Source organism: Lepidochelys olivacea, assembly GCF_965140295.1.
Source record: "Lepidochelys olivacea isolate rLepOli2 genome assembly, chromosome: 6".
In the NCBI taxonomy this organism is placed as follows: Eukaryota; Metazoa; Chordata; order Testudines; family Cheloniidae; genus Lepidochelys; species Lepidochelys olivacea.
This window is the reverse complement of record NC_140416.1, coordinates 113637734-113663052: the sequence shown is the minus strand read 5'-3', so window position 1 is coordinate 113663052 and position 25319 is coordinate 113637734. Positions and strand designations below refer to the sequence as shown.

Below are 25319 nucleotides of genomic sequence, written 5' to 3'. Positions count from 1 at the left end.
TATAAATAATTTAACTAATTCTGGATATCCATATTTAGAGGATGATCTTGTTCTTCGAGTGCTTGCTCATGTCGATTCCATTCTAGGTGCGTGCACGCCCACATGCACAGTTGTCGGAGATTTCTGCTTTAGCAGTATCCGTGGGGTTGGCTGCGGCACCCCCTTGAGTGCCGCGTTCATGCATCTGTATATTAAGCACCACTGACCCATGCCCTCTCAATTCCTTCTTAATGACCGTGATGGTTGGTTGGAGTGTCTTGTCTTGCAGATTGCAAAAGCATTAGCAGTTCTTTATAGCCTTTTGTTCTCTTATCTGTACATAGTTTAGTAGAGTTAGGTTAGTGTACGTAGAGTTCTGGCTGGGAGTTCGTCCCCGAACGGGGCATGCCCCGCTCTCCCGGCGGCTTCAAGTCATGCTCAACATAGAGCAGGAAAATGCCTATTAGGGATTCCCATGACAGCTGCCTGATGTGTTTGGGGGAATCCCATAGGAAAGATAAGTGTCGGATCTGTAAAAACTTTCGAACTCAAACACAGAAGGAGCAGGATATCCGCTTGAAGGCCCTCCTCATGGAGGCTGTGCTTTCCCTGTATTGGAGCCCTCCACTGTGGACCCCACGCTGAGTACTTCGCCTTTGGTGTGGAGCGCACCACCAGCACCAGGCTCCGCCCAGCACCATTTCCCCTCGCCAGTGCTGAAGAAGGGGCAAAAGAAAAGGAGCCCCCTGGCACTGAAAAACAAGGGAACTGTGAGCAAAGGACCTATGTCAGGCCATGCGCCCACTTTGGGGCTTCACGGTGGTACCACTGAGGTCAGACCCCCTCAGCCCTCCTAGATTTGCCCTGAACCCTGGGAAAGGTACTGACCTTTTCTAGGGCCATCAGTACCCGAAGCAGCCCCAACAGCTAAAGATCAAGTGAGCCCACCAGCACCGCAGGGCCGCCTCAGGTGGCGGACTATTCTAATCATGACTGGTGTGGAGAAAGTAAATAAGGAAGTGTTATTTACTCCTCCTCATAATACGAGAACTTGGGGTCACCAAATAAAATTAATAGGCAGCAGGTTTAAAACAAACAAAAAGAAGTATTTTTTCACACAATGCACAGTCAGCCTGTGGAACTCCTTGCCAGAAGATGTTGTGGAGGCCAAGACTATAACAGGGTTCAAAAAAGAACTAGATAAATTCATGGAGGATAGGTCCATCAATGGCTGTTAGCCAGGATGGGAGGGCTGGTGTCCCTAGCTTCTGTTTGCCAGAAGCTGGGAATGGGTGATGGGATGGATCGCTTGATGATTACATTCTGTTAATTCCTTCTGGGACAGCTGGCATTGGCCACTGTCGGAAGTCAGGATACTGGGCTAGGTGGACCTTTGGTCTGACCCAGTGTGGCTGTTTCTATGTTCTTTTGTTTGTTTTTCTGCTTTTTGTTAGCTAGATTAGGAATGTAAGGGAAGAATAAAGACCCCCCCCTTCCTTCCAGAGAGGTCATCGATGCAAAAGTGTGGGTAGATTCAAATGAATGGCAAGGATTAAATGTATTTTCATATTCAGACAGACATTACCCATATAAATGGGCTAACACTATTTTCTGTTATGGGGCATACCAGCCATGCTGAAGTACATAGTTTTCATATTACATTTTAAGAAATCTTTGCTTGCGCAGTCTGAAAATCTGAAGAAATTTTGGAATTGTAATTCTAATGAAATATGTGCCACACACTCTTTAAGCACAAATCTTTCAGTTCAAAGCCGCAACAGATAGCATTCAAGACTGGTTTGATAAATAACATCACCAGGGCACATCATTTTACAGCCAAGACTCATTGCAATTTAGCCTGAATTTATTTTTAATCTAAGACTAGCAGTTAAAAGAAGGGAAATTTAAACGTGGAGGCTGAAGCTCAGTCATTAACTTTCTCCATCATTTACATGTAGTGAAATTCATATGTAACATCTGTAACTGCAATATCCAGTGTGATAGACCCAGGCCAGTTGGGTACAGCAGAGTAGCAGAAGGCAGATATACTGGCCACTGGATTAACAGTTTTCTGTTCCCTGACTGACCAGAGCAGGGGCTGCTCCAGGCTAATGAGAACACCTGACTCCAATTAACCTAAAAAGAGTCAGGTGAGGCCATTAAGCTAATGTGACCACCTGACTCTAATTAAGCCCCCTCTGATACTATAAGACGGATCATTCCAGTCAGGCAGAGGAGAGGAAATGCGGTTGAAGGGCTGGTTAATAAAGACACCTTCAAGTCATTGGTAAGGGTGAAGAAGGGAGAAGCAGGAGAGAAGTGGCCCAGGGAAATGTAGCAACTCTGGCAGTAAAAGGTTGGCTGCCAACAGCTGCTACCATTAGGGTCCCTAGGCCGGAACTCAGAGTAGAGGGCGGGCCCAGGTTCCCATGCAACCCACCACTACAGAAACACCTCCTGGGAGGGGAAAACAGGCCCCTGTCAGGACAGGAGGCTAAACTGTTTTGTTATGAGGCTGTAGGAGCAACAGAGACTGTGGGAGTTCTCTCACCAACCTCCTTGCTGGCTTATGATGAAAAGGGCTCAGTAAACTATATTCCTGGCCCTAGAGAGAGAGGAGCTATGTGGAGGCTTGCAGTGAGCCTCTGAAGCTAGCATAAACCGCCCTGGAAGCGTGGGACCCATGGGGACAAGGTCGGAGCTCTGCCACACCAGTTGGAAGGTGATAAATTAAGGATAGAGTTTAATTAGGACTTCAAGAAAAATTACCTGACACCTACTACCCTCAGGACCAAGTTTTGTGCCACCAGCCCTCTTCTGTGTGAGGGAATAGAACAGCTGGGCACTGCTGTCAATCATCTTTTATATATAAAATATTCTAAATCTGTATTAAACTTTAGACATCTTACTTTTGTTATACCTCCTTTTCCTTCCTGGCTTCCCTTCACTTTTCTTTCTTTATCTTTCCATTGTAGCTAATGTTTATCTCTTGTGTAGTTTTCAGTAACTCTATTATTTTCTCATCAAACCCCCCCACCCCCCCCATTATGTTTTTTGCCTCCTCATCCACCATAGAATCATAGAAATGTAGGTCTGGAAGGAGCCTTTCAGTCATTAAGTCCAGCCCCCTGCACTGAAGCAGGACCAAGTAAACTTAGACCCATCCCTAACAGGTGTTTGTCTAAATTGTACTTAAGAACCTCCAGTGATTGGGATTCCACAACCTCTCTTGGAAGCGTATTCCGGAGCTTTGCTATCGTTAGAAAGCTTTTCCTAATATCTAACATAGATCACCCTTGCTGCAGATTAAGCCCACTACTACTTGTCCTACCTTCAGTGGACATGGAGGATAACGTCCTCTTTATAACAGCCCTTAACATATTTGAAGACTATCAGATTCCCCCTCAGTCTTCTTTTCTTAAGACTTAAACATGCCTACTTTTTTAACCTTTCCTAGCAGGTCAGGTTTTCTAAACGTTTTATTATTTTTGTTGCTTTTCTCTGGACTCCCTCCAATTTGTCCACATCTTTCTTAAAGTTTGGCACCTAGAATTGGACACAGTACTCCAGCTCAAGCCTCACCTGTGCTGAGTAGAGTGGGACGGTTACCTCCTGTGTCTTGTGTATGACACGCCTGTTAATACACCCCAGAATATTAATCTTTTTTGCAAGTGCATCACATTGTTGACTCTCATTCAAAAAGAATTAGATCAGTTAATGGAGCATAGGCACATCAGTGGATATTAACCAAGATGGTTAGGGATGCAACCCTATGCCCTGGGCATCCCTAAACCTCTGACTGCCAGAAACTGGGGCTGGATGATGGGATGGATCACTTGATAATTGCCTTGATCTGTTCATTCACTCTGAAGTGTTTGGCACTTGTCACTGCCAGAAGACAGGATACTGGGCTAGATGCCCTGTTCTGTTCATTCTCTCTGAAGCACTGTCCACTGTCAGAGACAAGATACTGGACCACTGGTCTGATCCAGTATGGTCATTCTTATGTGCCAGGGTGTTTTCCCCTGGACTTCCCAGAGGCTTCTTCATCTTTCATATCAGCCTCCATCTCGTAGACATCTGATAAATCTGAAGACCCATGGTTTCTGTGACTTGATTGGAGGAGTATCTGTTACTCCTTTTCCTCTAGGCTCGTGGCTGCTGAGATATGGAGTGTTATATCTATCTCTGTCTCAGCTATATAGCTGCTGCAATGGGGAATATTTTTGTTGCTCTATCCTTTCTCCAGCATAAGTTTGTAGTTCCTCATTGCATAACTCCAACGCCTGGCTCCTCTGCTACTGTTCCTGGTCTCCCAGACTGCTGCAGAATGTAATTAACAGGATTCTTTTCAGTTTCACTGTTGCCCACAGGATTCTCAAGAACTCAAGGCTCTTGTTAGTTTTCACTCTGCTGCAGTTTAGAAAACCTCTCACCATCTGCACAGTCACTGGAGCTGACTGCTAGCAGACCGATGCCACTGCATCAGTTTGTACTCTGTTTATATTGAAAGGTTTTACATAGCATAGAAACGTAGCTTTTAGTGTTTAAAATGAAACAGAAGTTCAGATTCTGCAGAAATTGATGGCATTTGCCTGGGAAAATTATCTATGGACAATGAGCTGTAACTTTGAATTTTCTTCAGTTTGCTGATTTATGAAATTTATTTTTTGTTAAATGCAATGTGGTTTATAACTTCTGTAGAGCAAGTTCTGACATTTTTGGCATGGCTGAAAAAATCTTTTAAAATCATGGGGAAAAAGCAATCTTTTCTAAAACTGTCGGATCACTAGTCATAAGCAAATCTCCTCCTCTGCCCAGAACAATCTAGAAGTGACGTACGTAGATGGGTGATGGAGTAAGTGTGCAGATTAGCAGTAACGTGCCATCTGTTGTGGGAAGGGTAACAACTGACTTATAAATGGTAGACATGCATTGTAGAAATCACTAAGAATAATTATGCCATTTTAAAATGTGAATATAAACGTGATCTGATGTAAAAACACTGTCCAAACAAAATAGAGAGATTAAAACCAAACATAAATAAGCTTTGATAGGAGTGAAGAACAATGCACTGTTATGATCAATAGCTCTGTCTTGAAGTGCTTGGAGTGATTTTTTTCTTTCTAATCCTTTAATGCCAGATAGCTAAGGAATACCTTTCATTAAAGATAAATGTGTGTTCACACTTCTCACTAGCAAGACAGCCTTTCAGCTGTTTAAGGATTAAACATGTATTTATTTTATCTCAGCAGTAGAATCTTCTTGGGTGAAAAAATATCAGATAACACAACTTCTATTAAAAATGTGCTTTCAAAATTAATCATGAACAACCTAAATTAGTTTGGATTACAGAGTAATCAATCAACCTTTTACAGTTGAGTTTACAAATTCTGATTAACACAGCTTAGTTTGAGTAAACAGCATCAGCAGCTCATCAAGATGTGGGAAGTAGCAGGGATTTCCCCACCAAGGGCTGGGAACTGCAGCAGTGGAGCAGGAAGAGGCCCAGGGACGGGTCTCACTCTTTCCCTTTGCAGCACTTTGATGTCAGTGTTAGCCTGCTTTTTACTATTTGAACTCCGGATGTTCTTTTCCATCTGCTTATTGATTGTATCATCCAACATCCTCCCTCTTTTCCTTACAGTCCACACACTATGCACCACTCAGTTTTTTCTTTTCTCTTCCTCTCCTTCAGTGTCCTTTTTCTCTTCCTTCGTTAATTTATTCAGACAGTGAGGAAAAAATAAACATTTAAAAAAAAATGGAGCTAACAAGTTCTATTAAATCTTAATGTGACCAAAACCAAACTGCTTTTCTACCCTCACCATCAACCACCTTCCTCTCCAGCACTCAAATTCATACCCTGGGAGTTGTCTTTGACTCCTCCCCCTTCCTTGCCCCACATACCCAGACAGTGTTGTAAGTCCTGCCATTTCTCTGCATCATTTCTACAAACTGTTCTTTTCTTCTAATGCTAAAAATTCTTGTGCCAGGTCCTCCTCTCATCATCTGCTTTAATTACTCCTCTCAAGACCTTCTTGACATCCATATTTTCTACCTCCAGTCCATAGAAAATGATGCCATTAGCATCTTTGCCTATCATTCAGACCATCTCTGCCCCCTCTTTGCATCCACTAGTTTCTGCTTCAGCTTTGAATCAAGCTCAAACTTTTTGTAACCTCCTTCATAGGCCTTCTTACGGGGTTTAAATTTTGCATTTACCAGTCCTACAAGGAATTGAGTAAATTGTCCTTATAAAATTGTAACCCACTCCACTAGAGCTGTAGCAACATCTTTGAGTAAGGAGAACAGCCAGGAGATGTCTGCATATTTTTACAAAGCAGTATAGCCAGCTTATGCCTTGTACTCGGCCTTCAGGCAGCGAGTCCTCAAGGAGGTAGTGTATTTATCCTCCTTTCTCCATTCAATTATTTACTATGGTATTAAATACTGAATTTTAGTTTATTGTTGGTCTGGAAGGTATTTATTTTGGCTTCATTGGATGTGTTTTCAAGTCTTCCCCTCCATATATATTTATCCACTGAAGACTTGCTACTCATATTTCATTTGTTTGTGCTTGTGGCAACAAAGGCATGGGATAGAAAATTTGTTCCAGCAGATTCTTTTCTCATGCCCTAGTTAGGTGGTTACAGGCACCTGCCCTTCAAAAGTGAAAAGTTAAATTGATATAGTATTGGTAACAAATCAAATTCAGAGTTACATATTACAGCCCTGGAAGTTATCAGACGGGTGAGGTAGGCAGAATGGAATGGAAGATAGGCAAAACACATTAGTCTGCTTTGGTGTGTTAGGGCAACAACAAGATTTACTAGGTAAGGTTTGTTCTTGATATCTTTTAAGTGAAGATGCTTCAGTCTTGGCGTATAGGAAGGAGCTAAAAGGAATACAAGATACTTTGTGTTCCCTTTATAAGAAGCTAGAAGCCTAATTGCCAACTATTGTGCCCCATCTTAACTGAAACTGAAGTTTAAAATGGGCATGTAGTGGGGTGGTTACCCCGCTCTGGCCCTGAAGGGGTTAAAAGCAGCCCTGGAGAGGGCTGCAGCAGTGAAAAGGATTAGGAACAGCTAGGGGAAGCTGACCACAGGTATGACTGGCTTAATCAGGGCCCAGCTGGCCCTTATAAGAGGGCTGTGGGCCAGAAGCTGGAGGAGTGTCACTCTAGTCCTGGAGTGGGAAGGGCTAGCTGCTTGGGAGCAAGGTACCTAGAGCAGAGTGGAGCAGTGCCAGGGAAGGGCAAAGGGAGCTGGGGAGCTCCAGCCTGGTAAACCCCCAGGCTGCAGGCCTTGGTAAAGGCCCAGAAAGGTACTGGGGCTGCAGAGGGGCAGCCTGGGAACAGGCAGAGGCAGCTGGTCCTAACCGCTTGCCAGTGATGAGTGGCCATTACAGATTGCAGTCCGCCCCAGGGAAAGGGGGCTGGATGATGACTGGCAGTAGCCACTGAGGCAAGGTGGGTTTAGAGGGTTGGGGGTTCCTATGGGAGGGGAGACTCACAGTATGGGAGTACTTCTGGGGCAGAACCCCAGGGTAAAGGGCACCAGGGTCCGGGAGGCACATGGATGTCAGTGGTAGGCAAGCCACCAGCCTGAAGAAGGCACTCTGAAAGCTGGAAAAGAGGTAATTCCAAGACAACCAGCTGGAGGTGCGCACCGGTGAGTCATCACATCGCTATAGGGCACATCCTGAATAGAAAGCGAAAGAAAGATCTGCATTTATCAGTGTGATTGTTATGATTTAAAGACCTGGGTAGAGAATGGGCACAATTTCTGTGTGATTTTAGTTTACTTTCCTACCATTAAAGCTGTTGTATTTGGCAGTTAGTATTTTGGGAAATACTGTCTAAAGAAGTAAAAAGAAAAGGAGTACTTGTGGCACCTTAGAGACTAACCAATTTATTTGAGCATAAGCTTTCGTGAGCTACAGCTCACTTCAGAGCTGTAGCTCACGAAAGCTTATGCTCAAATAAATTGGTTAGTCTCTAAGGTGCCACAAGTACTCCTTTTCTTTTTGCGAATACAGACTAACACGGCTGTTACTCTGAAACCTGTCCAAAGAAGTGGCATTAAAGGGCAAGGGTGAACTAACTTATTACATAAGGTGGCAGAGTCCTTGCATGTAAATAGTGAGGCCAAGAAAACGTCAAGCCACCTCTTTGAAATGAAGAGCAAGTTAGATGGAGAGTCTGAAAGTTTTTACCTACTTGGTGGTAACTGTGAAGTTTTCGCTATTGATAAATCCAACCAGAAACACTCATGTTCCCAAACTGTTTTAAATTATATCAGCCTCATACTAGGTTTACTGGGGAAAATGGAATTTACTACTTCTGTGGGTTTATGGTGTTTTGTTTTTCATTGAAGATGACTTCTCTCGTTTCCTATAAGGAAATAGGAAACTGATTGCAAAATGTTAATACACATCTTTGAGAGCTTGGTCACAATGTAAACAGAAGAACACTTCCACCTCCAGTGCTATAGGTGGGGGCAAGGACATCTCCAGCATAAAGCATTGTAGCCACTCTCCAAGGTTCTCCTCCTTGTTCTAGGTTTCCTACATTGAGTGAAATTGGTTCTTTTGATGGTGGATTGCAGTGCTACAGTATTCTTGCTCTAGCATCTTACTTTTCTGTGTTGTGCACTACCAATAAAATGTGCAAAAGCAAGCTGAAGAAATGCTAGTACATAGAATTAAATCTTCCACTAGACCCACAAAGATTATTGAATAGAGTGCTTAGTAAAAGATCATCTTTCCCAAATGGGTTGTTTCTCCAGATCAGTGAGCGTCTTGTGCACACTCCAAACACACTTTTGTACAGTTGCTGCATTTCCTTAATTAACAATATTATTTGACAATTTAGTTGGTTCTCCAATATTTATTTTTTTTATTTTCTAATTGCCCCAGTATCAACCTGGGTGTGGAGCTCCGTAGAGTCATTGCACTCAGCTCCTGGGGAAAAGGAGCACCTAAGTAATTGTCTCTTGGGACTTCTGCAGGCGTCAGTGTTTTTCAGAGGGAGTCGTATACAATTCTTAGACACAAGCAAGGTTGTTGATATGATGGGCTTGTAGAATGGGAGGAGTTTAAAGCAGATCCCTGAATAAAAGGGCAAGATGGAAACAAGGAGGAATGAGAAGTCTCTGGTACAAATAGAGGACGTTTTGTTGGAAGGGTGCAGGCTATGGAGAAAACACAATGAAGGGGAAGAGAGGAGATGTAAGCCAGTAAATTAATTTTGGGAGAAGACTATATTTGAAATATTTTGGCTACCAAGGACCTGAAATTCTTGGAAAAACTCCTATTAACTTCAGTTGGCTTTGGATCAGCTCCCAATAGCTTATATAATACATACCTGAAAAAACTTTGGAGATGAAACCTGTTTTGCTTCCTGTCTAATACAGAAATGGGGTGAGGCATAATTGCCCAGAGCAGTTATGGGCTGATGAGTGTACATAACTCCTATTGGTGCATAGGTGAAGTTGACATAGTTCTGTTTTTCTCTGTTTATGTGCAACTTTCTGCTTGGGATGAGTTACACTGAACCATAGTTAGATTTCAGTGAGTGTCTTTACAGGAACCAAGTCAGAATTTTCTTGTTGACTTAAAGGTTTTTCAGATACTATGCACCGCCCTTAACATATGGTTAGTGGTGCTTATGTATGAAGGGCCTGATTAGTAGCTGCCACAAAGTAAAGAATTACAGATATGGTAGTTTTGTGACAATTATGTTGTCACTGTTGTATTGCCTTAATTGAAAAAACTGTGGATAAGCCCTGTGGCAAATTTTACACTCACCTCATAAAATATGCTTATAAGTTTGTAATATCTCTGTGAAATTAATGGATGCATGTTTCCTGTAAGAACATGTAGTGGAAACATCTGTCTGGTGTATTGAACTAAAGTGTGGTTTTTTGTGTTACTGTCTGACCCATTGATTATGTTAGTGAACCCAATGCTTTTCGTCATGACTTTTCCCATCTTTTCCACCAAGTCAGCCTCACATTCCCTTCTTAGCATGGTTTCCCATAGCTAGAGCTTTGCGAGAGGGCTGGACCTTGCTTTTCATGGCTGTCTTAGCAGCTGTGCCACTTCCTGTCATGACTCATCTAAAGTGCCTTCACCTTAGAAGAGATGTACATTTGTTTTCCTGAATCAACATAGTTTGGCAGCTAAACCTTAAATGAAGCCTGTTCTCTGAATATGTTCAGAGGAAGGAAGTTCTGCCCTATCAGTGACAACCATGAATAAGCTTTGACATAAGCTCCTTTCCTTATGGCTTTGGTGTGTTGTTAAGAGAACCTCATATTTCATCAGTTTTGGGTGATTTGCCACAAAGTGTATAATTTTTTTGCAATTAAAGTTGTGTACCACAATAAGATTGTTTTAGAACTTCATCTCTGAAGCTGATCAAGTGCCAGATTCCAGCTCTTTGGGACAAATCTTCCTCTGTTTGGAAAAGTGTCTAACACACCGTGGATGCTATCTCATCCAAACGAAGAAGGATGGACCTACGGTTTTGATGTTTACTAATGTGGTCGCCTCAGTTCTGCACAAATTGAGACCTAGGCCCTGATCCTTCCCCCCCCCCCCCCCCCGAGGTGCTGAGTACCAAAACGCTGGTTGACTTCAGTGGGATGCTGGGCCCCCTCTGAAAATCAGTCTAATGTCTCAAATGGAGTGCCCAAAAATAGCGGACACATTTGAAAACGTAGGGCATAATCTCCATGGAGCTGTATGATCTAAGAAATTGTTCTATGTTGAAAATAACTTACTATATTATATGCTGCCTTAGTCTTTCTTTATTTTATTAAAAGAAAGACATTCTTCTGCAACAAAATGCCAAGTAATTTGAATTGCTAAGCAGAGTTTTTCTGAAGTTTGAGCCTTTGTTAAAAAGTGGATTAATTACAAAATTGTTTTAAGAGTTTTCTCTCTTTTCTTAGGGAAACGTCAAATTCATCACTTGGGAAACCAGTTGCAACTCAACCAGCATTGTCTTGATACTGCCTTTAACTTTTTCAAGATGGCGGTGAGCAAGCACTTAACCCGTGGGAGAAAGATGACCCATGTAATCGCTGCATGTCTCTACTTGGTGTGTAGGACAGAAGGAACGCCTCGTATCCTTTCGCTTTTGAGCAAAACGAACGTTGTTATTTTTTTGGATCTGTAGGTAAAACACATCAGGTGTTCGAAAACTTGAAAAATCGCTGTTCCTGTGATGTTAATAAAATTTCACTTTCAGAAAGTTAAACATCCTGTTACACTTAGGTATGTTAAAAATTTCATATTAAAAAACCTTAAACTTTGGGTCCCACTTTGACTCAGTACTATCAGTTTAAAGCCAGCATTCATTAAAATGTTGCAAGTGTTGTCTCAGCCTTCTGACATTTGAAAAAGTGGTATTTTACAGTTGTGAAGTGAAACTACCTAATGACGCTAACTTTTTTCTTGATCGTAGTGTGGTATCTTAAAAAGTACAAAATATTGTTAATAGTATGGTTGCGATAAGCAAGCAAGCATTTTGTAGTGCTGAGAGCTGTAGCTGTCTATGTAACCGTTGATGAGTGCACTTGAAAACAAAACAAAAATTAGCTAAGTTTAAAACATCCATCTTGAAAGTGTTTCCATTTGTACGTATGCAAAATATACTGCAGTAATTGACACTTCACAAGTACCTAAATTCATCTCTCCTTTTTTTCTTTAAGTTAACTTCCAATGTGTTAGTCCACTATAAAACACTAGGGTGAATAAGCCCCTACAGACAAACTCAATCGTTTTACTTGAACGTCACAAGCTTCTCTCTCTCTTTCCTCTTGTGGTTACTGACATCTGGATCCTCAGAGGTGGTAGTGTGTGTGGCCATATGACTCATTTATCCATGTGGTGTTTTTTAAATCTGTTATGTAAACATTCATTCAGTAACTAAAGTGATACTAAGAGTTCAACAGTACTGAAAAACTCTACAGATCTGAATGGTCTGCTTTGAAAGAATGAGTTCAGGTTCTGGGGTATAAAATGTCTGCCTTTTACCGAGTCATTAGCTTCTTTTGTTTCAAAAACAGCAACTTGCAGTTGAGAATAAAGTCTAGTACTGACATAAAATTAACCATCCCTCCGCCCGCCCCGGGCCCGTATCTAACCTTTTGTTTTGAAACTTGAACATTTGAAAGTTCGTAATGCAGCTTGGAAAGGCATAAATACATATATTGCCAATTCTGAGATTACGTCCATTTAAGGGTGGTGTAGATTATTCTTGATCTGTCATATTTGTGGTCCCACTTTAGATCACGCGCACTCTGTGTCTGGCCCTGTATAAACGCATAATAAGAGGCAGCCATGCCCCCAAAAGCTTTACTCGAGGAGGACCAAGAAGCAGATGAAGGGAGCAGGAGAGGGCAATGTACTAAAACAAAGTCCATGGGGCCGGACGAGTTGCATCCGAGAGTGCTGAAGGAATTGGCGGCTATGATTGCAGAGCCACTGGCCATTATCTTTGAAAACTCGTGGCGAACCGGGGAAGTCCCGGATGACTGGAAAAAGGCTAATGTAGTGCCAATCTTTAAAAAAGGGAAGAAGGAAGATCCTGGGAACTACAGGCCAGTCAGCCTCACCTCAGTCCCTGGAAGAATCATGGAGCAGGTCCTCAAAGAATCAATCCTGAAGCACTTGCATGAGAGGAAAGTGATCAGGAACAGCCAGCATGGATTCACCAAGGGAAGGTCATGCCTGACTAATCTAATCGCCTTTTATGATGAGATTACTGGTTCTGTGGATGAAGGGAAAGCAGTGGATGTATTGTTTCTTGACTTTAGCAAAGCTTTTGACACGGTCTCCCATAGTATTCTTGTCAGCAAGTTAAGGAAGTATGGGCTGGATGAATGCACTATAAGGTGGGTAGAAAGCTGGCTAGATTGTCGGGCTCAACGGGTAGTGATCAATGGCTCCATGTCTAGTTGGCAGCCGGTATCAAGTGGAGTGCCCCAAGGGTCGGTCCTGGGGCCGGTTTTATTCAATATCTTCATAAATGATCTGGAGGATGGTGTGGATTGCACTCTCAGCAAATTTGCGGATGATACTAAACTGGGAGGAGTGGTAGATACGCTGGAGGGGAGGGATAGGATACAGAAGGACCTAGACCAATTGGAAGATTGGGCCAAAAGGAATCTGATGAGGTTCAATAAGGATAAGTGCAGGGTCCTGCACTTAGGACGGAAGAACCCAATGCACAGCTACAGACTAGGGACCGAATGGCTAGGCAGCAGTTCTGCGGAAAAGGACCTAGGGGTGACAGTGGACGAGAAGCTGGATATGAGTCAGCAGTGTGCCCTTGTTGCCAAGAAGGCCAATGGCATTTTGGGATGTATAAGTAGGGGCATAGCGAGCAGATCGAGGGACGTGATCGTTCCCCTCTATTCGACATTGGTGAGGCCTCATCTGGAGTACTGTGTCCAGTTTTGGGCCCCACACTTCAAGAAGGATGTGGATAAATTGGAGAGAGTCCAGCGAAGGGCAACAAAAATGATTAGGGGACTGGAACACATGAGTTATGAGGAGAGGCTGAGGGAGCTGGGATTGTTTAGCCTGCAGAAGAGAAGAATGAGGGGGGATTTGATAGCTGCTTTCAACTACCTGAAAGGGGGTTCCAAAGAGGATGGCTCTAGACTGTTCTCAATGGTAGCAGATGACAGAACGAGGAGTAATGGTCTCAAGTTGCAGTGGGGGAGGTTTAGATTGGATATTAGGAAAAACTTTTTCACTAAGAGGGGGGTGAAACACTGGAATGCGTTACCTAGGGAGGTGGTAGAATCTCCTTCCTTAGAGGTTTTTAAGGTCAGGCTTGACAAAGCCCTGGCTGGGATTATTTAACTGGGAATTGGTCCTGCTTTGAGCAGGGGGTTGGACTAGATGACCTTCTGGGGTCCCTTCCAACCCTGATATTCTATGATTCTATGAAAGTAAAGATACACACTCGGGGGCGAAAAATACACAGTCCCACACAGACAGGCAAAGTGTGATGGCTGAGGGAAGAGGGGTACCATCAAAACATGCAACATTTATATACCATTTTAGATTCCCCCCCCCTTGACAGATTGTTGGTTTCAAATTGTATTTAATCTTTCCATTGTCAAATTGCCAATTTTGTATAGTCATAGAAGAAGAGATTTATTCAGGATTAATTTGGAGGACATTCTATTGATAAGGAACAGCATGGAAGAAAGCACTCAGGCAAGTTTTTCAAAATGATGGATGACTGGGTGCCCCAATTTTTGTCTACCCAACTTCAGACACCGTAAAGGGGTATTTTAAATTTTTTTTTTTTTTTAAAATGTTGGACACCCATCTTGAAGTTGGGCACACAAAATCACTAGTCATTATGGAATATCTTGGCTGAAGACTGTGGACAAGTGGGCAGATGAGGCTAGTGTCATTAGTGGTGTGGAGAGGGCAGGAGGTGAGAGGATAGAACGGATATATAGGAAGTAGAAAAGCTGTTAATGGTTCAGAAGGTCAGGCCGAGAAGCTTGAATTCCATATATAGAAGTGGAGGGATTGTGGGAGGGCTAGATAGACTAGATGGGAGCAAGTTACAATGTTTGAGATGTGAGGGGGTGGCAAAGTTGTCACCCCAACACTCCTCTTCCTGGCTGGCTGTGGTGTTGCAGCAGCCTTTGCCTCAGTTTCCCTCACTGTCCTTTGGCCTACTCCGGCCATAGGAGTGTCCTGGCTTTCCAGACAGGTCCCTTTGCAGAGTTCTGTCCCACAGAGTCATTTACAGAAATGGATACTAACCAAGCCTTCATTCCGGATAGGTTCAGTGAGCAACCATCTCATCATAGGCATGCCTCTGCTACTATATACTGTCTTCCTACCTAAGTAGAGGCTTCTGTGCCTCCATCAATCCCATAGCCCAGGGACTGGAATCCTCCTTCCCTTACTCAGGGGTACAGGCAGGCTACAGCGCATCAAGGCCCCTGGCTCCAGTTAGGCCTGCAGCTTACCTGGGCAGTAGCCTGTACTATCCTTCTCAGTCTTCTTACATACTGCTTCCCAGAGAACGGGAACTCTTTACCTCCTCTCCTCTAGATCTCCTTTCCTCAAATGGGTTCACTCAGCTTTTTATGGAAACAAGCCCTGAGCTTTATTTCTAATTAGGCCTGCCCCACCCGCCAGACTTTGCAGGCTGGTTAATTGGCCTCATATTAAGCCTTTCCCAGCATGTGAGTGGAACATCCCCTTCACAAGGAAGGTGGCGTCTTAGAAGTATTAGGAGGAAGAAACAAAGATTTGAACAAAGCCTGGATGTGATGGTCAGGGGAGATGGAATCTGGACCAGATTATGGGTCTGGGTGGTAGGGTGGATGTTGGTGTTGTCAGCAGTTATAGCATTGTGGGAGTGGGGTCAGTTTGGGAGGAAAGGAAGAATTCAGTTTTGGCCATGTTAGGTTTAAGTTGGTGGAAGAGAGTGTGTGTGTGTTTTATGGCCTACTTATTAGCTTACCTCTTCTATAATATACTTGTCATCCATGTACAAATATGTCATCAGCCAGGCTATGGGATGACCTTTTAGGAAAATTCAGGCCAGATCTAATGGTACAATGTGAGTTATAGCTGACTAGATTCCATTCAGAAACAGATAAAATAAAGTTGTTGTTCTCTTTGGAATGCCATGCGTTTAATTTTCCTTTATTATTTAGTTAATTAATTAGAGTAACTTTTAGATTCACGTAGTATGATGCAGTTTTTAAGTAACAATTTAGCAAACAAATCTATGCCACTTGAAATAATCCAAACTAAAACTATTCTTTTTAGCTCCTGGATGAATTTATCAAAATGGGTAAGATTATCCCAGATCACTTTGATTCATTGTTCCATTTTTCACTGTTTTAATTTCTTTTCTCACTGGATATGCAAACCTTCAATACAGCAATTATGGCCCTTTATTAAATATTTTTTTAACATTATTCCTTCTCCATACTAATATTTGTAAAGGAAAAGTGGCTTGCCAGTTATTATTTAAACCTGGTACTTCAGCAGCATTCAGATGAACTGCTTGCAGGAACATGTATTATAATAGCCCTCTAAAATGTATTTATACTATTGCTGTGAGCTATAAAGACATAACATAACAAATATACAAAAAGGCAGTAATGGTTTTAAAAGTTCCAAAGCAGCGAATTCTGGTAAAACTGGTTATCCTACCATTAGAGCCAAACATTGAGGGGTGCTGAGCACAGCCAGCACCACTGACTTTAATGGAAGTTGCAGGTGCTTGACAATCTCAGAATTTAGACCTTAATTTGCTTCTTGGAATGGTAACAGACCTCACTTGTTTCTCTTTAATGTTTTGAAAAGCTTTTCCACCCCTACATATTGGGTTGAATGGAAACAGAGCTTTTTAACTGTTTAGCTAGAGTTCCCGAGAGAGCGCTTTGGAAGAGTGAGACTTGGTTTTCGATTGACTTACTGGTTAGTCTGTGATCTGTACTTGGCCCAGAGGTCATTCAAAAACAAAGAGGCTTGCATAGTATTTTCCAGGTGGAATATTAATTTGCTTTAATCAAGGGATATTTCATTTAGTCAGTAATCCTTTTTGTTGTACATGAAAGCTTTTGCGAATGATGCAATGTTTTGTTTAATATTTCCCAACCCTACTATCCACCCTCTTGTTTTATGAATAACTTTTGTAGGGTGAATGATACATAAAGTGGCAGTGTTTTTTGTTTTTAAAACGTCTCTTCCAATTTTTAAAATTCAATTAGTTTTCTTGAGAAAAACGTGTCCTTTGTTACAGACAAATCCCAGTCTTCTATAGAATAGTAAATATGGCCCACATTATCTTTTCCTGCAGCTTTTAACCATACGAGGTGACTTAATGGGGAATCTCTGCAAGAATTCTCTTGTGGAGATGCCCGTGTTGTCCTGTTGAGGTGGATTGGGGGTGGGATTTTCCCCACCACAGTAGTGACCCCAAGCCTATCCTTACGGAGGTCCCATATTTCATTTGCAGCTCTGGCCCCCAATTTGCTCCCTGGTAGCATAGATCAATAGGAGCGGGAGGGTTCTGCATCTTCTGGTTCTGGTCACTTTTTCTGTTAAGTTCCATGGGACCAGACAGGACAATGTCTGCCCTGCCCCAGTTCTGGCTGCCTGTAGTGAGAACTCTGACACAGGGCTGAACTACACTGGGAACTTACAGTGGCATAGCTGCATCTCTCGGGGTGAAAAATCCCTACCCATAAGAGATGTAGCTATGCCAACCTAACCCCAGGTGTAGACAGTACTAAGTCAACGGAAAAATTCTTCTGTTGACCTAGCTACAGCTTCTCGGGGAGGTGGATTACCTAAGCCTATGGGAAAACACTTCCCGTCAGCGTAGGTAGTGTCTATACCAAAGCACTATTGTGGCGCTACTGTTGCGGTATAAGTGTAGACATACTGTGATGGGTTGGACCCCCCCTTCCATGGTGCCACCTGATCTACTGGGCCCCCCTGAGCCCGCCCGTTCCACAGGCCTGGACTCCCTTACCCCGTCCTGCTGTGCGCACGTGCGCACACAGGTAGAGACACATCCAGCTGTAGAATCACAGAGTCTGCAATCAGCTCGGTGTGGGAAGACAGCTCAGGGAATTGCCAGGCACTCAGGTGGACACCCCCTCTGGAGTGTAAACCCAAAATTGTATTGTCTTGAGCTGTATAGAGATTGATACAGTATGAAGTCATGAAATTTGCTCGCTCCTTCAATGTGGAGGAAGATATTCACAGAAGTGTTCAGCACTTGGGAGGTTTTGGCCCTCAGGTCCTCTAATTAAGAGATTTGTCCCTTGAAAATGTTTTCCCTTGTGGATTATTATGCTACAGTGGGACGATAATTCTTACAGGTTGTGTTGTTTCAAGGGTGGTTTCAGCTTTCCATTATTTTGGGTCATAAATTTATTAGACTTCTATGCATTAAAAAAATTAAAAGGGAAACACGTTTGTCATAGGCTATAATGTCAGATTGCGATCTCCCTGTTCAAAGCTTTGTGCTACCTGCCAGTTATGGATGATGTTCTGGTGTCATTGGTCAAATCAAAAGGGGAGGGAAAAGCTGCTGCAAGTGCAGTACTAGTAACTGACCAATTTAGGATGTGTGGTACAGGATCCTGGACATTCACATAAGGATGCTGATCTCTAGAGTTAATAGTTTTCAAAGAGGCAGGAAAAATTTGTTTTTAAAAAGTACTAATATTTTGTTTAAAAAATTATACATATCAGAAGGCTGTTGCACTGCTAAATTGTCATTAACTCAGGATAGAAACTTTTGAAATTACTGGCACTGGCAATATAAGGTCCAAATTATGGACTGGGCCCTGCTCCCATCCCAGTGGCAAAATTGTCATTAACTCCAGTGGTACAGAATTGGGCCAAGGTTTTTTTTGGCAGTATGGTGGCATCCGGGTGGCTGAAAATGTGAACTTTCCATCATGTGGTATTGAACAAAATATCTGCAGCAGATTAAGGGAAAACAATAGCGGTGAATGCCCTGTCAGAGAGATCAGATTTATCTGGCTTCTGTGTTTTGGTTTTTGCTTTCCCCCACTTGTTGAAGATACTGGGGAGCGAGGGTCAAATTAATCCTCTCTTGTAACTTCATTCCAAAACTGTTTGTTTTTCATTTTATGGGTGCAGGATGCAGTTGCAGGGTTTTTGGTCTGTGAACAGTTCTTTTCCTAGTACAGTTTTGGTGTTTACTGGCGTGACTACTGCTGAGAAACATAGACTTTGTTACCAACGGATTCGGTGTACATAAGTCTTATCAATGGTTAGTCTTTTTTTTTCTGTCAGCAAAGAACAAAATAACTCTACAGTTCCTGGATTGGTAAAGAGGAAATACAACAAACAAAGGAGCAGATTATGCTCTCTGGTGCACCACGGAAAATCTAGAGTAGCTTCACTGAAGTCTCTGTAGCTGCTGTGGATTCACACCACAGCGCAACTGCGGTATTATTATTTATTTGTATTGTGTTAGTGTGTAGTTAGACAGAGTTCAAGTCACTGTTGTGCTGGGCACTATACAAACAAACAAAAAAACCAGCTTGCGTTCCAAGAATGAGATACAGCATGTCCTTGCAGATTAATTAAAAGCCTGATTTTCAGGATTGCTGAGTACCCACAACACCTACTGAATTCAGTGGCTGTTCAGCACATCTGATAATTAGGCTCTAGATTTATTTTTAATATCTGTAGGCTTTAAATAGATCCTTGCCAGGGTGTTAAAATATAGTTCACTATACTTTTAAATATTTAGAAATCTTAAATTTTATGTTAAAAAGTAAATGATTAGGTGGTCTTATTGTTAGCAACAGCTAAATCTCTAACTCCCAGGGTTATCCTGGGAATAACAGTACTTAATAACAGGCAGTGTACTGAGTTGATATGAGAAAATATCATTAATCTCTTTAATAGAGAGAGAATTAATTCTGAAGACAAATTCACACTGTTAACTGTTTTATATAATATGAAATCATATAGAACAGGAGCAGTAAAATCCATTGTAGTAACATCCATTAACATATTTAAATATTGTACCATAGTTGTAATTGGTGGCTCCAGAAACACAAAGCACTTCTGCTTTAATCAGCAATACTGTTTTAGCTAGTCATCTTCTAACAGAATGCTTCTACTTTCATTGTTTTCCTAAGTCTTATCTGAATGTTTTTTCCCAGCACATTTTCATATTCCTCAAAAAAAAAAAAAAAACCACCCAACCAAAAATACCCCCCAAAACATAACATAGGAGCAATATTATCCAACTTTCAGATTTGTTTAGGAAAATCTGAGTACTACATGTCATTGATGTACCTGCAATTAGAACCATTCCATATTAATAATGAAGAAATCAGACTGGAATGCAATAAGAACATTATTTAAGTTTCTAAATTAATAAAAGAAAAATATTGTATTTATTATAGCAGTTCACTAAGACTTAAGCTAAAAAGTTGCAAACACTTTCAGCAAAGCTTGAAAGAGGTCTAAATATTGATTTTTTTATATCCTAATGCGTTCCTTTAAGTAATATATTTTTATGAAGTATGAAGTCTAGAAGATTTGCAAGAGTACCTTTCTGACAGCAATTTGATTTCTTCAGAGGATTGTTACTAGGAACTGTTTGCATAACAGATTGCATCCAGAAATTCTGTTGGCAACACTATTAAATTATTATTTTAGTGTTTTTGTAATTTCATGCCAAGTATTCTTGCAAGTGGAGCCTTTTCACTATCTGTTTTTCTTCTTTGCACATCTGTGTCCTTTTTAGAAGACATAAAAACTTTCCTTTGAGTCTTAGTCAGTTTAGTTCCAGTAAGCACACATGATGGGAGAAAAATGTGGCAAGTGTCCCTCTTTTGTGGAGAGCAAAGGAATGACCTCTGCATTGTGCCTAGTTTCAACAGTTTGGGAAATGAATTGAAAAAATTATCAGAATTTTGATTTCCTATGCAACAGAACATTTGCAGCAGACTGTTTGTATAGCCTTTTCTATTTTGGCTTTCTGATTAGAATAATATATTGAAACATTTAACCAAAGTGATATGTGCTTTGAATTTTGTATATTACGCATATTATTCAAGCTTGTAAACCTTTTAAACACTTTGGGATAAAATATGAATTGTAGAACTTTCACCTTCCTAGGTCAGTTGTAAGTGAATTCATTAAATTTAAAATATATTTCCTGTTTGGGAGCTACACATAGAATTATCGTAGAAAGTATCAAAACATTACTGAGAATAAAGTTTAATCTAAGCGGCTACTAATTAAAATTGAGATGTATCCTGCTTCTTTTCTGTCCTGTCATCCTTTTAAATAAAAATTTAAGCCTATTATGCACAAACATTGAGGAAAAATCAGAGTGGCTCTGAGCTTCACTTTGGATTAAGGAAGGTGTGGTGCACTTTGGATACATGCATTTTATATCGCCACGTACTGTGAATTAATATTGGAAAGCACATTTGGAATAGGCACAATTGTCTTAACAAGAGTGAAAAATCAGATCTTTTATTGCGCTAAAGGAATAATCTTATATGTATATAGTGTGTCTCAAGACTACACAAAATTTGTTTTCTCCATGTGATAAACTTATAATGTGAAGGAAAAAATTCCTTATCAGAGAAGAATAACTTTCAGCAAGATGACATGGGAATGTAGGAGATATCTGAAACATGTAAGCCTTGTATCACGTACAAAACAGAAATCCAAACATTGACTCTATCTCATCTTCCTGAACTTGAGAGGAAACTTTCTCTCCTTCACCCATTTTATACTATTTTTCCTTTTTTCTTCTGTGCCCTTGGGCAGTAGTTTCGGCCTTGTCACTAAGGAAAAAATGTGTACTCAACTTGAGTTAACTAATGTGGTAAAATCCTAGAGAAGACAAGGCAGTTTGTAGTTTTCATAGAGGTAGGCTGTTTGAGTTAAAAACTATGGAGGAGCTTATGGCTACCCTGACGTGCTAACTTGTGTAAGAACTACAGACTGCATTGTCTTCATTAGGCTTTTACTTCATGTTAGCTACCTCGAGGTTAGAACAGATATCTTTTTCTTGGAGTTGTGGTCTGCAGCCCCGCAGCCAGCTACTGCTGTTGTGAAATGATGGTGCTTTCTATGCTTTTCTGTTGGACTCATATGATGCAGTGTTGGTTTCCTAGGCCTGGTCTCCACTTAAAATTTAGGTTGACATAGATACAGTGCTCAGGGGTGTGAAAAATCTACACCCCATAGCGATGTAGCTTTGCTGACCTAATCTCCAGTGGAGACACAGCTAGGTCAATGGAAGAGTGCTTCTGTTGACCTAGCTACTGTCACTCAGGCTGGTGGTGTTCCTACACAGATGGAAAAACCCCTTTGGTCAGCATACACTATGGGGTTATCCTTGCGTGCTTACGGCACCATAGCTATGCCGGTACAGCCCCTGTAGCGTAGACACGGCCTGTCTTAGACAGCGGGACCCATGTCTCAGCTTCTGTTTGTTGTCTTTCCAAGATAAAGCAGAATGAAGGTATCTAGTCTGTCTCAGTTTAGACTACTGCTATTGGAAACCCTATGGGCATCAGCGAAATTGAGCATCTGGTCAATTTCACTCTGCTGCAACTTTGAAAAGCTGAGAAGGGAATCGGGCAATGAAGCAAATCACTGGAGAGGAGGACCCTAAAATAGAGGTTGGAGTAAAGGTGAATTAGAGAAGCCTGTTCCCCCCCACTAATTGCCACCCACAAAGCAGACAGTAGGTTCTAGTGTGGAAGGAGCAAGGCATATAGAGAGTTTCAGTGTAGCAGCCATACAGAGTAGTCTGTATCCGCAAAAAGAACAGGAGTACTTGTGGCACCTTAGAGACTAACATTTATTAGAGCATAAGTTTTCGTGGGCTACAGCCCACTTCATCGGATGCATAGAATGGAACATACAGTAAGGACACAGACACAGACACTGCCATGCTGCTGCTTCTTGCAGGAGCCAGAGAAAATGGAATGTTTGTGGGGAAGCCACAAAACATGGAGCCCTCAAGCAGGGTTCAGGAACAGCAGCCTGACCAGAATCCCAGCTCCGTTGTCCTAGCACTAGTGGGGAACTTAGATTTTCAGCTCTTGACCGTTATTCCTCCAGTTACTCATCCGGTTATCGGGTGTCTCTCCTAAATCTCTGTCTCTCAGATAGAGATGAGAGATTTGAGAGAGGCAGAAGAGAGAGAGAAAGAGGTAGAGCAGAAAATGTAAAGAATGAAAGAGGGAGAGAATGTAGAGGAAACAGACATAGAACACAGTGCAAGAAAATATAAGCCATGGTTTATATATTATAGGAAAGTGGAGAGAAAAGGGATAAACAGCAAGAAAGACATAGTAAGTTACATATTAAAATTTTATTAAACAGAAAATGAGCAATATAGTACAACTGCACATTCTTTAAAATAAAAGGGAGTAAGGTGTGGGTTTGAAGTGTGTGGCAGGATAGGTATTTCATCCTGGCTAATAGACTTAGTCTCAGGACTACCAGATATCAGGTAAATGTTTTGAGCTCTTGTTAATAGGAATGTGGTGGAGAGCAAGCAGTGAAACTTTGTTATAACACAGTACTTTTGTTTGTAATAGGCAAAGGTCTAAGGGTAAATCCTACCTAAAACTGAAAATCCTGGTGCAACCTTGCTATGCCGTATGGCCTTGTGACTGCTCCACCATAATAAATATTTCAGATACCTTTTTGGTAAAGGAGTCGCTGGTAGGTGGATTCCTTCTTTGTGTAGGAATTTGTCTGTACCTTCATAATGAGCTGCCATTTAATTGTTTGTAAAATCAGCCTCTTTCCCCTCCTTCATTTAGCATCAGTGTACGGTGCACTAACGCTCTCTTGCAGAAGGCAATTAACTTGGATGGCAGGATTATCCCTTCTATGTAATAAACAAGAGTAGTCATCTGCTAAGAAGATTCAAACCTCAGCCAGGTACACGAATCCTGTTTTTCATCTTGTTTTTCTGGTGCAGCTGCATGTTAAATCAGTTGATCCAATCATGCCCTTTGGGCACGCCTGTGCAACCCCACCTAAAGCTAATGTGTGCGCTGGTATAACTTGCATACATAACTTGTATGTGAGTCATCTTTATTGCTGAGGAATGTGTAGGAAAGAGCTCAACAGTCTCGCATCTCAGACTGAGTTTATAGGGCTGGGACATAGGAAGAAAAAAGGCATTTTATTTGTAAGCTGAGCAAATATGACATAGAATCAGTGAGATGCTGTAAACATGAACCTACAGTATTGTTAGTCACTTTTCAGAGTATAGCCGTATTTAACAGATTGCAATCAGTGTACTTTAGAGAGCTATTTGAAATTACAGTACCTGGTCACAATAAAAGTACTGCAACACTGGTGCCTGACTAGATCTTTCCCACTTATCACTGGTAGCTTTATTTCCCCAGTGGCAGATATGTACATTCTTCCTGATTTTTCTCATGAAGAATTTCAGCAGCTAAGTTTACAGTGCATTAAAAACTGATTATGAAAGAGCTGTTTCTGTGCTGTAAGAGAGACATAAGTATTTGGCATCTTCAGAGGATTAAAAAAGGTAACTTAGGGATAAAAGTTTAAAAATGAAACTTCAAGGAGATATTCTTTATCTTCCATCTTGATTAAAACCATTTAATGGAAGTTGTTGCTCTTTAAAAACTTGACAAATACTACAGTATTTGCAAGTAGATTAGCTTTATTGTGCTGTTCACCAGCTGATGCCATGCTGCATTATATTGGAATGCTTTGTGTTTTCCGATTGAAGTGCAGTAAATATTGAAAATAATATCAACAGAATAGTGAAGTCTGTGACATGTGTAGAAGAATTGCAACAAATTATTTAATGAAAGCTTTTATATCTTCAGTGGGATGTTTACACACACTCGTAATAAAAAGAGTGGCATTCCATTACTCATTTCGGAATACTTCCTGAAGATGAGTCACTGATAAATGTGGTAGCATCTTAAATTGACACTTCCTGAATCTTTTCAAACACTGAGAACTTTCAGATAGTAAGTCATTGTAGAACAAATAGGAGCAAAATTGAATACAGTCCACTACCAAATAAAGAAATTAAAGTTTGTCATACTGCCTTCTTAGTCAAGCATTTTGGATAATTGGGGGTGAAAACTAGGACTGATTTACTTTAAATGAGAGGTCCAACATACAGTGTGGATTTCTTCCATTTGTGGTGTTGCTCTTGACCCAGCCTTGCATTTTTTCAACAACTGAGCAAAATTCTGTACTGAGTTACATGACATTATAACCACATGGACTATTATCGGGTTTCTTTTTAGTTTCTTTCAGACCTGTGCAGTTGGACACATGGTAATTAAGACACATGGCTTCAAAGGCAAAAGGTACAAAAATAATCCAAATACATAAAAGAAACCGCAACGAAATTACCAAACAAACACTCTCTAAAATATTCCTAACACTTTCTCTATAACACATTGCATATTCATTGTAGTGTGCAAGGTCTTGGAAAAATTTTTGAAGGATAAAGTAGTTAAGGATATTGAAGTCAATGGTAAATGGGACAAAATACAACATGGTTTTACAAAAGGTAGATCGTGCCAAACCAATCTGATCTCCTTCTATGAGAAAGTAACAGATTTTTTTAGACAAAGGAAACGCAGTGGATCTAATTTACCTAGATTTCAGTAGTGCCACATGGGGAATTATTAGTTAAATTGGAAAAGATGGGGATCAATATGAAAATTGAAAGGTGGATAAGGAATTGGTTAAAGGGGAGACGACAACGGGTCCTACTGAAAGGTGAACTGTCAGGC

General features: G+C 41.2%; 1 protein-coding gene across 2 annotated transcripts in view; it reads left to right on the top strand.

Moving 5' to 3' along the window:
* BRF1 (BRF1 general transcription factor IIIB subunit) overlaps positions 1-25319 on the top strand; it is a 236285-nt gene that overhangs the window by 47877 nt on the left and 163089 nt on the right. For both annotated transcript variants that reach the window (XM_084629960.1, XM_084629961.1), the window contains exon 3: positions 10941-11114. In XM_084629960.1, the coding sequence (XP_084486086.1) occupies positions 10941-11114 (174 nt within the window). The remainder of the gene's footprint in view (positions 1-10940; positions 11115-25319) is intronic.